The 16,536-nt window shown below is 57.3% G+C and overlaps 1 protein-coding gene across 4 annotated transcripts in view; it reads right to left on the bottom strand.

The window, feature by feature from the left end:
* Positions 1-205: 205 nt before the first annotated feature.
* PRDM11 (PR/SET domain 11) overlaps positions 206-16,536 on the bottom strand; it is an 82,125-nt gene continuing 65,794 nt past the window's right edge. For 3 of the 4 annotated variants that reach the window (XM_042904934.1, XM_042904932.1, XM_042904933.1), the window contains exons 6-8: positions 8,384-8,571; positions 3,579-4,205; positions 206-2,388 (exon numbers count right to left, since the gene is read on the bottom strand). In XM_042904934.1, coding sequence (XP_042760868.1) covers positions 224-2,388; positions 3,579-4,205; positions 8,384-8,571 — 2,980 coding nt within the window. In that variant the 3' untranslated portion in view covers positions 206-223. Of the gene's footprint in view, positions 2,389-3,578; positions 4,206-8,383; positions 8,572-13,549; positions 16,001-16,536 lie in introns of those variants that run through there. The other variant, XM_042904935.1, reaches the window with a different exon arrangement.

The following is a 16,536-nucleotide window of genomic DNA, read 5'->3' as shown; positions in this document are numbered from 1 at the left end:
CGTTGCTTTGTGAAAGCTCCCAGTGGCTTCTGGTGGATGCATCACCTCGGTTCTTAAAAATTTTCAGTGTGGGTTTATATATATATATATATATATATATATATATATATATATATGCATGTATATATATATATATAATATAATATATATTTATATATCAAAGCTTATGAGTATAGATTAAAAAAATATTCAACAGCTTAGTGAACTCTGTGACGCCGGCCCCCTAGATGTCCGGGTAGAACTCTGACCCGTGGTCCACGGTCTGCAGCACCGGCTTCTGTTCCAGCGCGGACATCCTGCTGAGGACCTCGGCCGACAGCGCGTAACTGTTGCCAGACTTCTCCTCAAACCAGCTGTCCAGGGCTCGCTTGGCGTCGAAGCTGGCGATGGGCGGCCCGTTCACGGCGATCGTCAACAGGTCGCTGAGCTGCTCCAGCGTCAGGCGGGAGCGGTGGTTTTTGCGAACTCGCTGCAGGGCGTTGCGGCCTTTCTCGCAGCAGGCGGTGGAAGTGGGGAGGACCTTGAGGACCTGGATGACCTTGTTCAAGAGCGGGAACCTCTGCTTGTACTTGCAGATGTGGCCGATCAGGTCTTTGAAGCCGTTTTTGGTGTAGTAGTCGGCCTTGAGCTCCCGCCACTCCATCAACAGGCTGCCCCGGGGGTCCAGCCCCTCCCTGCAGACGTCCCGGGAAAAGGTGGGGATGGCCTCCAGGTGCTCGAATATCTGCACCATATCCTCCTTGCCGTAGCTCACGAGCTCCTCGCTGTTCCTGGGCCAGGCGGCCAGGTCGAACACCTGGCAGGCTTTCACGAAGATCCGGCTGCGGGAATCAAACCTCTGGGCCAGGATCACCTGGGTCTTCTGGCAGATCTTCTCCCTGACGGACTGGAACTTGGCCTCGGCCACCCTGAGGTTCTTCATCGCGATCCCGTTGAAGCTCTCCCGGAAGTTCTCCTCGAACTCCTGCAGGTACTCCCCCGGGGAGTCGGCCAGCCGGCTGATCTCCTGGATGGCCTCCTCGATCTTGTCGTCCACCTGGGACACCAGCAGGTACTCGCCCTGGAAGACGTAGGCCAGGCGTGAGAGCACGGCGATCACGTCCAGGAGGAAGTAGATGAGCTTGACCGACTGGTAGTCCATGAGGAACTGCAGCAGGGCCAGCGCGATGGCGGACGCGTCCGCCCGCTGGGTCTGGCTGCTGACGTCCTTGAGGTGGGCCACCACCTCCAGGTAGTCTTTGATGAGGGCGTTGAGGACGTTCTGCTCCCCGATGATCCACCTCACGGCGCGGATGTCCCCCAGGAACTCCGTCTCCTCGCACAGGGTGGCCGCCGTGGACCGCAGCTCGCACATGAGGCGCGGCGAGTAGCGGTAGAAGCTGAGCAGCTGCTTCAGGTTGTTCTCGAGCTCCTCCAGGCAGGGGAGCTCCTTCCCGCTGATGGCGTCCAGGATCTCCAGGTGGGGCCGGTGCACCATGAAGGGCAGGCACAGCAGCCAGGGCAGCGTCTTGCGGATGGTCATGAACATGCTGGCGCGCAGGCTGGCCGTGACGTGGGCCCCGTCTATGCCCAGGCCGACGGTGGGCTTCTCGTCCTGCAGCCGGATGCCCAGGGCAGAAAAGGCCCGGTCGAGGGCCTGCAGGTAGCTGTCCGTGCTGGAGAAGCCCAGCTCCTGCAGGGACAGGAACTCCGTGGCCGGGGGCCCGTCGCTGCTGGTGTACTGGACGTAGACGGCCACCGTGTCGGCCAGCAGGTCGTCGCTCTGCCCGTCCAGGATGACGCTGAGGCAGGGCGACTGGCGGATGCGCTCCACCAGGTCCTCGCGCAGCGCGCGGGCGATGTGGTGAATGAGGACCTGGCAGTCGCCCTCGTTCATGTACTGGTCCACCACCTTGAGCTCGCACTTCCGCAGGAGCTCGGCCAGGGGCCGGAAGTCCAGGTAGGGCCTGCCCTCGAGGGCCAGGTGGTAGGCGGTGTTGAAGAGCAGGGTCATGTTGCGGCACATCTCCTCCGTCTTCTCGGGGTGCATACGCAGCTTGTACAGCTGCAGGCACTTCTTGTGCAGGTTGCTCTGGCTGTGCAGCTTGATGGTGTGGATCTTGAACTGCTTGGAGCCGATGATGAAGGCCGACGTGCGGGACGACTGCACCGTGTACTGGCGGCAGACGTGGCACCACATCTCGTTGAGGGTGGGGGAGTACCGCAGGAACCAGAACTTCTTCAGCCACTCCTGCTTAAAGCGCCGGATCCGGCGCCCGGCGGCGGACGACATCTTGGAGGGCTCGTCGGCGGCGGTCATCATGTCGTTGGAGACGGATTCGTCGGCCGAGTCGACCTCCGGGTCGTCGTCCTCCAGGATGGCGGGGCCGGACACCATGCTCTCGGAGGCTGCAAGACAAACGGGAAGGAGACATTTGAAGGCCCCGGGGGCGAACACAGCGACTTCTCCAAAGCGACCGGGCACGCGGCCCCAAACAAAGGCGCCACGCTGCGTGACCCGCGAGCCACGTGCTACGACGGACCGAACCCCGGCCTAGGATTTGTTTTACAGGCACTCTCGCTATCCGCGTGTGGCTTCTCCTCTCTGGCGGGGCGGGGGGGGGGGTCGCCCCCCCGGTGGCCACCCCGCACCGGGCCGCCAGCCCTCACCCTCCACCAGCGGGTGCTCACGGAACCTCATCTTCCCCATCGACTGAGCGGCACGACCACGAGAGCCGACCTGGCGGAGAGAACGAAGCACGTCGAGGGTCCCCGAGCCCCCCGGGGCGAGGACGCGGGGGCTCGCTTATCCCAGCGGCCAGCGTGGTCGGGGGCCGGCGTGCCGCCCTCGCGGGAAGGCGGCTTGCCACGGCCCCCGGGGCTATTTCAGGATCAGAATGCAGCTTGGTCAAGACGCATGCTTCGAGTATCTGAAACGCTCACTCTGCGCTACGGGATGAGGTTAAAATAGGAAACGCTACGTAAATGCTGGACTCGGCTGCAGCTGTGTTCCGAGAAAACCTTGCCGGTTGTCGACCGAGTCTAAAGATCCCAGCGGCCGACAGAAAAGCACCGAGGCGTGCAGCCACACGCCCCCGCATCCCGGTCCTTCTAGAACACTCCGGGCAGGGGAGATAGGACCGCGTGCGGCAGAAGAGCGATTCGGGAAGAGAAGAACGAGGCTGTGTTCCGGGACTGAGGTCAACAAGGCCGGGAGCTCTCCCCCACGGGGTGCCCTGCTTGGGACTGGGGAGAGAGAGAGATGGGGTTTAGAAGTTGAGCGTGGGGCTGAGACACCGGTAGGCCCACTAGAGAGAGGCAGCGGGTCAAGAACACAGCACACACCCCTCCAGCAGTGGAACTTCCTTTATTGACGGGGAGGATACAAGGGCATGACGCGAGGCGTCCCGCTGGAGCTGAGAAGCAGCCTGTCGGGGGCAGGCACCTGCGGGCAAGGGCCGCGACCGGAGTCCGCCCCCCTCGTGACACGCCTCAGGTCCCCCCGGGGAAGGTGGCTCCAGCAGAGAGCGCCAGGCCACCCTCACCCTGCCCACCGGGCGCCCGTCCCTCCGGCCACAGTCTCATCCACGCCAACTTACCTGCGGGGTCCGAGAGCTCCGGGAGCTCCAGGGCCTGTGCGGGCAGCACGGGGGGTTCAGGAAGCTTCCCAGACTTAAGCATATCTAGTTCGGCCTGGAGCTCCCGGACTTTCTTCTTTAGGCGAATACAGTTAGGGCAAAAGGACGTGGTGGGGAGCTCGTGAGGGTCGGACGCAAGGGAGGCCTCGGCGGGGCTGTCGGCCTTGAAGGACGAAGGTTCTTCTTCTTCATCCTCCAACGGGCCTGGTTCCTTGGAAACCCCCTGGGGGATCTTCCAGTCCCCTTCCCCCTGGGTCCGGCCGACATTCTGCATGCCATGTGACACGGTCATGGCGCACCGACTGTAGGCCTCGTCCTGGTACTTGGGGACTTTCCTGATGACCAGCGAGGTGCTCAGTGCCAGCTGGTGAGCTTCCGCCTTCGCGGACTCCAGGGAAGCCTCCAGCACGTCCTTGAAAATGAGGTCAATCTTCTTCTTCTTGGCCTGGGGGTGCACATCCCCCTCGTCAAAGCCACGCTTGTAGGGACTTTTGCCCTGTCTCAACACGGGGAGCGGAAGGGGACCCCTCAGGTCTTCTGGGTTATCCAGAGCCTGTTCAGACTTCTCCCTCTGCAACCTCTTCTCTCCTAGGAAGGAAAACCAGGGCGTGAGGAAGGGGGGAAAAGCCCCGACGTGGAGAAACCAACAGAAAACAAGGCACGCCTCCTATCGGGAAAGTCACTTGACACATCCCTCTGGAATCTGGCCTTGTGGGGCAGGTGTGACACGACAGGGAGAGAGAGGCGGGTCACTCAGCGGATCACGGGGTCTAGAGTGGGATCCCGAAACGTGGGCCGAACTCTCTAAAAAGACCACGCGTTGCACGGGAGCCTTACGTATACACGCGGCACATTTACAAATGGAGGGAAGGCTATAGGGGAGGGCAGTGGGAAGTTCGGTAACCGTAGAAGATGACACCCCCACCGATCAAACCGGGCGGGTGGGCGCGCACCTCAGAGCTCAGTGCGTGTGGCTCCCCGCCCTCCAGGCTTCTCGTCCAGTCCTGGCAACTGGAAGACGGCTGCTTCGACTTGGTAAAAGGTACACACGAAACACGGAGTCTGCTCCTTCCGGCTCCCTGGCTGCCCCGAGACGGCCCCTCGGGGCAGAGACCGACCCACAGCCAACCATCCTTTCTTAACTCTCCCAGTGATCAGAGGACGAGGTGCATGGAAGGGAGCGTGACCTGAACGTCTGTGGTTCTCCCACAACCGAGGCAGGGGGGGAACGGGAAGACGGGGCTCCCCACAGTGGCTGATGGCTCCCGGGCGGGCAGCCTCCAGCAAGACAAAGAGGGGCGTGGCCCCACTGACCCAAAGCATTCTTGAAATATAGCCGTGTCTCCTTACCTGATGATACAAAGAACGCTCCCTTTTCTAGCTCTTTCCATCACGTGACTGGCTTCAGAGACGTTGCTGAGCTCCCAACAAGAATTTTAGCCTGATTCTTTGAAACGGCCGCCACAGTCTCATAAATTGCTATAGAAGGGCGTATGCTCCCCGGGGGTTGCAGACGCTACAGGGGACCCTCAGAAGGTCTCCTGACGGCGGCCTGTGGGGCCGGGGAATCTCAAAGGGCTTCCTAGATAGAGGCGGGGCCCTGGGAGCTGACTCCGAGCAGTGACTTGACCTGAATGTATGTTGCGGATGGATTTCCAAAAGCCGTGTTTGCTAAAAACCTCTGAGTGGAGCGGAGGCCAAAGGATCTCTGGGAACAATCCAGAAGATCCATGCTATGCCCGAGCCCTGGCTCCCCGCAGCCGGCAAGGGGTGCCGTGCCCCGGCCCGTGTATGAATCCAGGCTTCCGACGGGTAACAGCACAAAAGGGGGTAACCTAATCAGGACACCCCTCTTCTGTCCTCGCACGAATAACGTTATGTTCAGGGCCCCTGAAAGTCAGGTGGCTCTCACAGCCTATATTTTTATAACGACCAAGGAGCAGAAAGGGTGGACGTGAACACTAACAAATGCGACACGTTCGCGGTACAGATCAGCTATGACACTTGCCCATTTGGAATCTCCAAACGTCAAGGGCCACGCTTTCACTTCTCACAGACCAGTCAGGCGGCAAACAGCTTATGTCGGGAGCTCAAGGCTATACATCAGCAGGGAGTCCTCATGCGTCTCTGCTTAAAGACAAGGTCATTCAAATCTCCCAGGATGCGTGGGGGACTTCTTCGGACTCAAGGCGCTCGGAAAAATCTAAAGGCCGAGAAGGACCTTTCAGCATCGTGGAATTGATTTCAAAGCCTCCATTAAATATGGGGGGAAACACCACAGAGTGAATCGGTGGCTCAAAGTGGATCAAATGACACAAGGTTTTTTTGAATACACCTATCCGATGCATCCCGCTCTTAAAAGATCTCCACAAAGGCATACTTTAAACGGTCTGCAGGAAGAAGTTTCTGGGCTTCAGGTAACATCCCTACTTAAGAAGGACCAGTAATTCATGCTCTGGCCTTTCTCAGGGCTCCAGTCCCCAATTACAAAGGAACTTCCTTCCACGCAAGACCCTCGGTGACTGAGTGTCGGGATCCCCTTCCCGGAGCGGGGCTGGCCCACCAATCTAAGATGCCACTAAACTGTATTCAGAGCCTGCCAAAGCTGTAGGCTACAGAGACGTCTACACAGCTAAAGGCCACAGAGCTCATGACTGCTCCCAAGGGCTTTAGGATCAAGCCCACCCGCGGCTCTGGCCCGGCCCCACGGTGCCTTTCAGTCTCCTTCCTGTTTCCTACTGCTCAGCCTGGCCAGGAACAGCCACTCCTTCCTCCTGTATCTTCACAAATCTTCACGTATCTCATCTCAAGCCTCTCTGCTACGCCTCCTTTGAGCCACTCCCGAGAGGTCGCTCCCTCCTCCGAGCGTTCCCCTCGGATCTCGGGGCTCTCTGAGGATGATCGCAGCTTGATGTGCTTTGGAGAAGACACTGGGTTGGGGGTGGGGGTGGGGGTGGGGGAGGATATCACGAATCCAGGAGAATTTAAGAAGATTATGGCCAAGGGATGGAACCTGTGTCCTCAGATAGGACTTCTCTTGGTTTTCTTTTCTTCTGGTGATAGGACGATTCTTTTGGAGACTTCTTGGCCGTCTTCATTCCTGTCTTCCCTTATCCATTCAACAAAGATGTATTGCGCATCAGACACGGTTACACAAGGTCTCTTCAGAGGTCAAACGGAAACCAAGGGAATCTCGTCATAGAAACCTGCCTTCCCGAGCGAGATCGGCACGTGGCCAACCCCCGGTTCCGAAGAAGACAAGAGGTGAGTATGTCGGCTGGGTCTCCCCACCGCCCCCCCAATCACAGATACCTTTTACCAAGTCAGGCAGCAGCTGTGCATTCAAGGTCCACAACCCGCTTTGTTCTGTTTTGTTTTTAAAAACAGCCTTGGGCGCCTGGGTGGCTCAGCTGGTGGAGCGTCTGACTCTTGATTTTGGCTCGGTCATGTCTCGTGGTCATGAGATCAAGCCCCGTGCGGGGCTCAGCACGGAGCCTGCTTGGGATTCTCTCCCTCTCTCTGCCCCTCTCTGCTACTGCTCGCTCTCTCTCTCTCACTCTCCCTCAAAATAAATAAACTTAAAAAAAATTAACATAGCTTAATTGCCATGGGCCACCCTGCCCCCTTTCTCTCTTCTCCACTCATACTCCATGTGAAGATTTATCTCCAATAAGTAGGTTGGTCAGGAGCGTGGCATGGTGGGGCTTGGGTATAGTCCTGGTTCCCGAGACCAGATGGACTCTGGGTCTTTGAATGCTTTTCCTTAATGCAAGAAATATCCCCCTGAGAGGAGCTGGATTCACCAGTTTGCCTGGGCCAGGCTGAGGCTAGAATAGAGAGGCAAAGGGCTAGGGGCTGGGGGGTATTTTAAGCCACTTGCAAATGACGCATTTAAATGGAGCTGGATGGACATCTCCCCCACCAGGCCACCACCCACACCTAAGGTCACCTTCCTACCTCCCTCCCTGAGAAGAACTGCCTTCTTCTAATAGAGGTGGTTCATTCACAGCGTGTGATCGGGACTTTCAGGAATGAGGCCAGGAGGAAGCTGGGAAGAACCGAGTTTGGTCTGGGAGGCCGTATGCCATCGTAGGTTAGAGCTGAGACCCTGGACTAGGACCCTGGACAGATGTGGATGAGAAAGCCAGCAGTGCCCTTCCTAGCCCCGTGACCCCGGGTGAGTCGCTGTATTCAACCGATGCTCAGTTTCTACATTGGTGAGCTGGGGGATAATCAGCCACACGGGATGGTCAGCCTTAAAAGTTTCCAACAGAGGGCTCACAGTGGTCAAGGTGGGCATTGCTCTAAATGGGCGCATTACCCAGCTAATTCCCACCGCACCCTTACGAGGTAGGTGAACACCGCAGAACCACCGCTGGGCACGCGGTAAGCACTTAGCAAATGTTAGTATCACTGCGACAGGGACGGGTTGTAGCACCTTCCCATCAGTTTGAGTCGGAGAAAGAGGACCAACTTTGATTACACTTATGCGCTTGGCTTTGGGGCCCTGTCTCTCTCCCGGATACTCTCTGATGCCTGCGCCAGGGTTTCTGAGGGAGGACGGCACCCTGGAGGGTCTGCGGCCCCGCCCAGAGCCGCGGCTCACACGCAGACCGTCCGTCCCCAGCCCCGCGTCCCTCTGGGTCTCCCCGTCGCCGCTGGACTGCATTCCCCAACGGTCTTCTCAGGAAGCTCCCAGAGAAGCACTCCTGGCCTCCCCTGTGTTTGGTTTGCGGGCGTGGCCCTCACCTCGGGTGGGGACTCACCTCTGGCCAGATTGCGGTGGATGGTCTCCTGGGACATGCTGTGCAGACGCTTCATGTATTCCTTGCTGTACCAGACCCGGAGCCACTCCCCGGGCCGGATGTCCCGGCAGGCTCGGAAGTAGATGCGCTCGCTGTGCTGGAACGCCAGCAGGTTCTGCTCCCTCTCTTCCCGGGAGATGACCACGTACCTGGGGGCGAGGGGGACAGGTGAGAACGCACGGGCCACTCGGTGGAGGTCAGAGGTCCACAGGCAAGGGGCGTGCGCAAAAGTCGAAGGACGGCTGCCTGTCCGGGATCGGGACCCCAGCTAGAGCCGGTCCCTCGTCCCGACGTCACAGTTTTGTGCGACCTCGAGCAAGCCTCGGACCCTCTGAGGGTCTCTGTTTTCTGAGACTAGGGATGACAGCCACCCTGCCTACCTCCCACGTACTGGTAAGCACAAAATTCAACACCAGATATAAAAACGATCACCAAACCGAAAGGCCATGTCGTTCGCTCTTGGCTAAATTTTAACCGCAGGGACCCCCAGACACCTGCAGGCCTCCGATGGCGCTAAGTGTGGGATTCCTGGACTGTTGCCAGGATTTCACGAAGCCTAGAAGAAACAACCCATGTGACAACGGCGCCCCGAAGGCCAATTAACAAATGCTGAAGATCAACGTCTTTAAAAAGTGGGTGCCGATGCTGACAGGAGACGAAGGGAAATAAGACCCGAGAGAAGGTTAGCAACGACTGGAAACTAAGACTCAGAGACGCTAAGTGACTCGCCTGAGGTCACACAGCGAACAAATGGGAGATGGAGCTTTGAGGTCTGTGTCTTTCCCACTAGATCTCACGGCTCCCCTGTGGGCATGTAAAGCACCAGCAATGCCCAGATAACCTTTAAAGTTCTGCCAAACCCTCAGAATCTCTCCCTTACCCCCGCTCCCTGAAATGACATTTCCAACATCCAACCTGCCGCCTTCCAAAGCTGAGATGATGTAACACCTACAGAGAAGCAGAGGCGGAGAGATCAAAAGGACGAGAGGAAACTGGAGTCTTAAGGATCCACACCACGCGAGCATCCAGGAAATGCGTCATAAAAAATAAACTTCTTTTGCTCATGCTATGGTTTGTCTCAAAAGCCAGGATAGGAATCAAAGTCAGACTGACCGGCATCGCCCAGAGAACGGTATTTGGAGCAGTCCAGGGTACGCAATCATTCATGGGGAAAAAACCCAATGGGTCACGAGCAAACGAAAAGCACTCAGCATCACTCCAAAGGAAAGAAACGGCAAGTAGCACGTTGTCTCTTTGGCACAGATTTCTCTCCCTCTCTCCCTCTCTCTCTTTTTAATGATAACATCCACATTGGCTAGAAAAGTGTATCCCAGACTACTGGTGGAGAATAAGTGGGCACAAGCCTTGGGGAAACAAATTGGCAATATGGCCTCGTACACCCATGTTCACGGCAGCATTATTCACAACCGTCTGCAGGTGGGAGCGACCCATGCCCGCTGATGGATACGTGGATAAAAGGAATGTGGAATACATATACGATGGCTATTACTTGGCTCTAAAAAGGAAGGAAATTCCGATATACGCTGTACCGCGAATGAGCCCTGAAGACACATACCAAGCGAAGGGAGCCGATCACAAAAGGACAAATACGGTAGGATCCCATTTATATGAGGTCCTTGCAGGAACAGTCACATTCAGAGACGGAAAGGAGAACGGGGGTTGCCAGGGGCCAGGGTGGGGAGTGGGGGGACGGGGAGTTCGCGTGTAATGGGTATATAGTTTCAGTGGGGGAAGACGAAAAGAGTCTTGAGATGGATGGTGGTCACGACCCCGCAACGCGAGTGAAATTGATGCCGCTGAATTGCATACTTCAAAAAATGGTTACAATGGTAAATTTTATGGCACGTGCATTCTGTCGCAATTTTTGAAAAATTTTAAAAAGGACCATAAGATGCAGACCGAGTAGACGACTTGGCATACCACCGCCCTGGCTGTAGCATCGTTTACAATAACGCAAAAGCAGAAAACACTGAAACGTCCGATACCGGAGCAACAGCTTAGCGAACCGCGGCATATTCGTACGATGGAATCGCTCATCTATAGAAAAGCGTTTTCAAGGGATCTTTCATGACTCGGAAAAAGGGCCCTGATAGGATGCAACGTGAGAACAGGAGGGCTGAAAGCTATCTATTCAATAGTTCCAACCACGCTCTAAACACAAGCCTTGGTAAACTACTTGAAGGAAATATACCAACGCTTTAACAGTGATTGGCCATTACAGGTGGATCTACTTTGTAAGTTTCTCTGTAATTTCCAAGTTTTCCTTATTAAGCAATTATTACAGTTACCCCTCCCCCCCCCCCCCAAGAAAAGACACACGAACTCCACTTTCAGTACTGGTGGCGGTCGCGGTGGCCGCCTGCATTGTGAGTCTATGTTCCTGGCCCCTCGGGCAGAGCACCCTGGAGCATATCGTGCCCGTTGTCACAGATAGTCCCCTGTAGCCTCCATTCTTTCTACTCGCAAGGATAGTCCCCTGTAGCCTCCGTTCTACTCAGCCCTGGAGGAGGCCGTGACCTTATAAGGGGAACCACTAGAGTCCAGGGACCAATCCACCTGACAACAGGCGGCAGCACAGACCCCGGGGTTGCGGGGCTAAGGCCAAGGGAGGCAGCAGTGCAAACATGAGCGCCGGCTGCTTCACCCGCTCTGAGAGAAGCAGTCGTGAGCTCCACCCTGCCAGGGTCACACGGGCAGGATGCATGGCGCTTAGATCCCCAGAACCTGCTTGTGTCCAGAGACTAAATCAACGCATCTGTGTGCTTGTCGGCATCGGACACGAGCATCGGTCTCCCTGAGCCGTGAAGACAATACCGTGATATCCGCGACGCCCAGGCGTGCCGCAAACCAAGAACTTGGGGGGAAGGAGAAGAGGACCCCTGGCCCAGGGCGGTCTTTCCACACGGACACTTCTGAGTTGCAGCTCTCCAGCTGCAGGGGTCTGCTCTTCTCTGGATCTGATATTCCTTCTGAATGTGCAAAATATTTTCCAGTCCCCAGTTTAGTGAGAGCCCGGGGTTCAACATCCAAAATTAATCAGACTTGTGGCTAGCATCGAACAGAACTGGGGTAGACCCAAACTTTCCTACTCCTGGATTCAGAAGGCAAACTGCTCATTCACCTGTCTCCTCACAAGAATCACCTGAATCACAGAGCACAAGGAAAGACACGCTCTTCTCTGGTTTGGCTGTGCAAACAATCATCAAGCTCTAAAAGCTAGAATTACTTTCTCTGGCATCAATCACAGTCTCCCAAAACAGATCAAAATTTGTTCAGCACCTGGTTGTATTTGGTCGTTTTGAGATATAATATCTATGGCACCTCTCAGCGAATGGTAACAACCCACTCCCCCGAGGTGTTCAATGGAGGCAGCTAAGTCTCAACACCAATTACCTGGAATTCACTCTCCCTCTTTTAAGTATTTTGCAGTGACACCCAGGGGTTTAATCCACTCCCAGAATCCCGTTCCCGTACAACAATCCCTTCATGCAGAACCACGCCTGTCCCATCTCATGGCTGCAGACAAGCAAGAGCCCTCCCTGGAAGACAAAGCTTCTAGGGAGCGAAGGTCCCTGTATCTGTTGAGTCTCCAGGTCACTACCTCGTTGGAGAGAAGGCACAGAGTATGTCGGAAGGAGGGTGGAAAATGGCTAGCACAGGGCACTCTACGAACGCAAGAGCTCATCTGATAGCTTTTCAAATCAGACCCACAGAGGTGACAACCTTTGAAGCAATCGAGGGGGTGGGTGGAAGCGGGAGCTGCTCTCTGGACTGAAGTTTTCATGATGATAATGGATTATTTTTATTCTGAGCTCCTTGCTGGCTTTGGGAATTGGATAGACAGGCACTAAGACACCACTTCTTAGACCTCACCCACTGTGCCTTATCAAATGCACCAGATTTTCTAGCTGGGACAGGAAATGACTATGGGTTTCAACGGAAGAGAGAAAATAACCCACGGGGCATCCATTTTGTTGGAGTGGGGGCAGACAAAGGCCAGGCTCAGACATTCCTGCTCAGGGGGTAGGTCTCTGACGGAGAGGAAGATGTGCCACTCACGGAGGCAGGAATGGGAAAGACTGACCGAGAAGAGGCAGGGCTCTGTTTTCTCCCGTGCATTTAGGTCTCTGAGCTGGGCGGGTCTTTGGGTCATGCACCCACCCACCAGATGGTCACCCAAACGCTGACAGAACGTCACGCAGCCAGCCTTGAGTGCGGCTGGAGGCCTCGGACTCTTAGGCGGGACTTCCCCATCTCAAGCTGAAATTGGCTGCCCGTTGCCTTCCGTCCACTGGCCTCAGTTTCCCCTTCCTGTTTTGATGTGCTAGACCCATAGTCCCCCACTGAAGCCTAGAAAAAGACTAATGAAATTCCATCAGAAGTTCATAGGCTCTTCGTCTCTCTGTCCCCTTTGCTTCCAACTTGATCTCTTCCCTCCCCCGGACCAGAGGGAAAGGCCAGTCAGCACCTACACCTTGCTGGAGAAGATCCTGGGCCTGGTTTCACAGGATCTTTGCCTCTTGTGGAAATCGAGTAATTTTGATTTCCATGGTCATCCTTTTCGGCCGAGAGCAGAAGGGGAGGACCTGGATTCCAAGAGGTCAAAGGCAGGCTGGAACTTTCCAGAGAGGGGACAGATCCCTGGTCAGGACGTGGGGGTTTCCTGTTTGGGAGAAGCTCTCTGTGTGACTGGCAGTAAGCCAGGGCAACTCACAGGTTAGGAGGCCCTTGTCTTCTAAGGAGACTCCCAAAAGGACCCAGAGGAGCCACTCTGGTTACTTTGAAAGCCTCAGATCTCTGTGGGCAGGGTCTTGCCTGTGACAGACGGATACTAGGATCTGTGGGGAGGTGTCCAAAAAAAAAAAAAAAGGTCACGCCTCAGAGTGGTCCCTGAAGTACACTGGCGAGTGGATAGCCCCTGACCATCTGGAGCCTCCTGCCGGAAATAGTGACTCCCCCCCACCCCAGGACCCCTAACTTCTTCTGGGGAACAAAAGGTAAAAATTCACTTAGCAACATCTCACTCTCACTGTGCAAAGACTTTAATAAAATACAGCTCAGTGGTTTCAGACGTGGCTGTTCATCTCGCTCAGCTCACGGGTTCCTTTCTTTTCCTTACAGGGCTAGCCTGGTGCCGAGTACGGGGCATCTGAGTGCTTCCGGAATCCCGGAAATGGCAGGGGCACTCGAGCCCCTGTGGCCAGCATGCTTTCCCTCCATCATCTAACCCCTGCTCTGGGGGCCTTGAGGTTTTCACAGGAAGCGAAGAAAGAGAATATACACCAAAGAAAGATCCTGGAGACTGGGTGTGTTCCAAGTGTGAGATCAATTTCTTTTTATTGCCGTCTTAACAAAAATACTTGGGAAGGCAATCTTTGATTCCAGCATTGGGAGGGCAGGGGAATGCCAGGCAATAATCAAGCCACTGGGCTGTCGGACTGGGGACTGTTCAGTTTGGGGGTGGCAGGAACCCCCAGAGGACCACAGAGTGGGGCGATGGAGGCCGAGGACACGGGGACCTAGCGGTTTGCCCTCCGAGCTCTCTCCCTGGGACCAAGCTTGGTCTGGGTTCAGAAGCAGCACTCCAGGAACAGCCACAGCAGGCACTGGGTACGGCAGTCCTCCCAGCCCCCACTAGGGCTCTAGGGGGCAGGCGTGGGGGAGATAGATGGAGGGCCGGCCGGGGGAGGGGAGCTTCTGCTAGGGTCAGCCTCAGGCCAGGGAGCAAAGAGGACACAGAGCCGAGCTACAACCTGGGTCAGAGCTAAGCTTGTGACTGCCTCCCCCACCTCCCTCCGGGACTCGAGGAACCCGGCTCTCCCCCCACACTCCGAAATGAAACATGAAGCTAGAGATGTGTGTAGCTAATGCATTTGCAGCCCAAGCAAGCGGAGGCGAGGCATGCTGGAACTTGGGTGGCACGGGAGCCTTGCTGGGTTCTTATAGACGCCAGAAGAGGAGTCACCTTGTGGGTGCTGAGGCTTGGGCCCTGCCTCTCCCCAGGCCCCCACCCCCCTCCCGGCTGTTAGCCTTAGTGCCAGAGCCGGGTGGGTGGATTCACCGCCCGGAGGCTGCCGTTGCCTCCCACCGGCACCCAGGAGAGCCGAGGCGTGGGCGGGCGAGGCGCAGTACCTCTCCCGACTCCCGATCTGGCCTCTGACAGGGGAGCTGGACAAATCCGCAGACCTGGCTTCCAGTCCTGGCGCCCCCCCCCCCACCCCGCCCCGCCAACTAACTGTCGTGTCACTGATCATCTAGGAAATGCAGGTGATGGCAGTAATAACGTGACAACGATACCCGGCTTGGCTGCCTCTCGGCTGTCCTGAGAACCCACTGAGACCACACACCTGCAAATGCAGGGAAAGCATAAGGTGCTCTCTCTAAGAACTCCGGGGAGTCTTCGCCTTCCTCCGACGCCATCCCCTTCCACAAAAGGCAAGCACAGCAGCTGAGCACACGCACCGCAAGGGCAAGCGGAAGGCCAAGGCAGGGGCACCACCCGCCGCACTCAGAGCCCTGGGGAAGGGGAGGACGCACCCCTCCCGGAAGGGCTGAGCTCCCCCTGCCCGTCCTCAAGCTTCGCCCCCTTCGGAAGCAGCGGAATCAGGGCGTGGGAGGCAGCCGTGGCAGCCCTGCGGTCGGCAAGCAGGAGTCCATTCAGGCGCTCCCCCCTCTTGCTCCCCTCTTCCCCGCAAGGCTCGCCGCCGCCGTGGGTGCGGACCAAGAGGAGGCTGACGCCCCAGGGCAAGCAAGCATCGGGCAGGTCGCTTTCCCTGCATCTTCAGCATCTGCCGAAGACGAGGGAGCGGGGCTCAGTACACACTCTGTTGGAGCCCAGGGCAGCTGGCCTGCACTCGGGGAGGAGGTGGCCGCCTCCCCAGCATCCTACAAGGGTCATTGGTCCCGGACACGGGAGACTGGCTCCCGTCGCAAGGCCAGGCACCCGTCCCCCCACCCCCGTCTCTCTTCCTCCTACTGGAGACTGGCCGGGTCAGAAGGTGTGCTTTCTCTTCCGAGACCTGGTAGTCCGTGCGGGGGCTGGCGCCGGGGGAGCCTGCGGGGGCTCTGCCGGGGGGGCCTCGACCTGAGGGGTAGAGCCCGCGGGGGCTACCCCGTCTGGCCCCCGCTGAGATGCCTGGACCCCGTCTCGGATCTCCGTCAGCGTCTGGCACACCTGACCGACGCGGCCGGTCAGCTCCGCCACGGTCTGGCCGATGGAACGCATGCTGTTCGCCATGTCCCGGTGCACGGTCACCAGCTCCTGGCAGAACTGCTGGAGGACCTCGGTCTGCCGGACGTAGGCATGGAGGAGCTGCCAGTCAAGGCCCGTGCCGGGCGGGCTGGGGTGCGGCCGAGGGGTCCTGCAGGCAGCCTGGGCCTGCGGTGAGGGCCGGGATAGGGCCTCTGGCTTGGGGCCCACCATCTCGGACTGGTCTGAGGAGGACGATGAGCGGAGCAGGGTAGGCCTGGCCAGGTGGGCCTCTTCCTCTGGTGACCGCTGCCGGGGCACCCGCAGAGGCTGCCTCGAGGGCCCCGGGGCCTCCTCATCTTCATCATCTTGCGGGATAGAAACAAAGAAGGGCAAATGATTACAACAGAGAGAAAGGGGGCGGCTCTGGGCTTTGGCCCACCACCCCCCCCCCCCCAAGTCGCTCTATAATCCCCCTGCCCGGCCGCCCCCGAGTGTAATTCAGCACCTGCCTGCTCCCCTGCACCGGCCCACAAACACCTGCTCCCCAAATCCCTGAAGGTGTGTGGGTCCGGCACCCCGGGGAACAAGGGTGAGCGCTGCCCGGGCCCCCTTCCTTTCACGGGAACAGCAACACGCTTGCGGGAGGGCCCAGGTCGGGGGACTTGGAGACACCAGTCCCAGTGACAGCAAGTCAACTGGCTCGCTCACTTCGTCCCTCTGTGACTCAGTTTCTGCAAAGATCACAACCGCTCTGTCTTGATCTACCCAGCCGCTTGCCCGCCTAACAGGGTTGTCAAGAAAATGAAACAAGAGAACGGACACGAAGGAGCTTTGCAAAGCCGGAAGAGTGACACCCGCCAAAAGGCACTCGGAGTTCTGTCTGACTCGCTTGGGCCACCTC

This window comes from Panthera leo, chromosome D1, assembly GCF_018350215.1.
Source record: "Panthera leo isolate Ple1 chromosome D1, P.leo_Ple1_pat1.1, whole genome shotgun sequence".
In the NCBI taxonomy this organism is placed as follows: domain Eukaryota; kingdom Metazoa; phylum Chordata; class Mammalia; order Carnivora; family Felidae; genus Panthera; species Panthera leo.
This window is presented reverse-complemented; position numbering and strand designations above follow the sequence as displayed.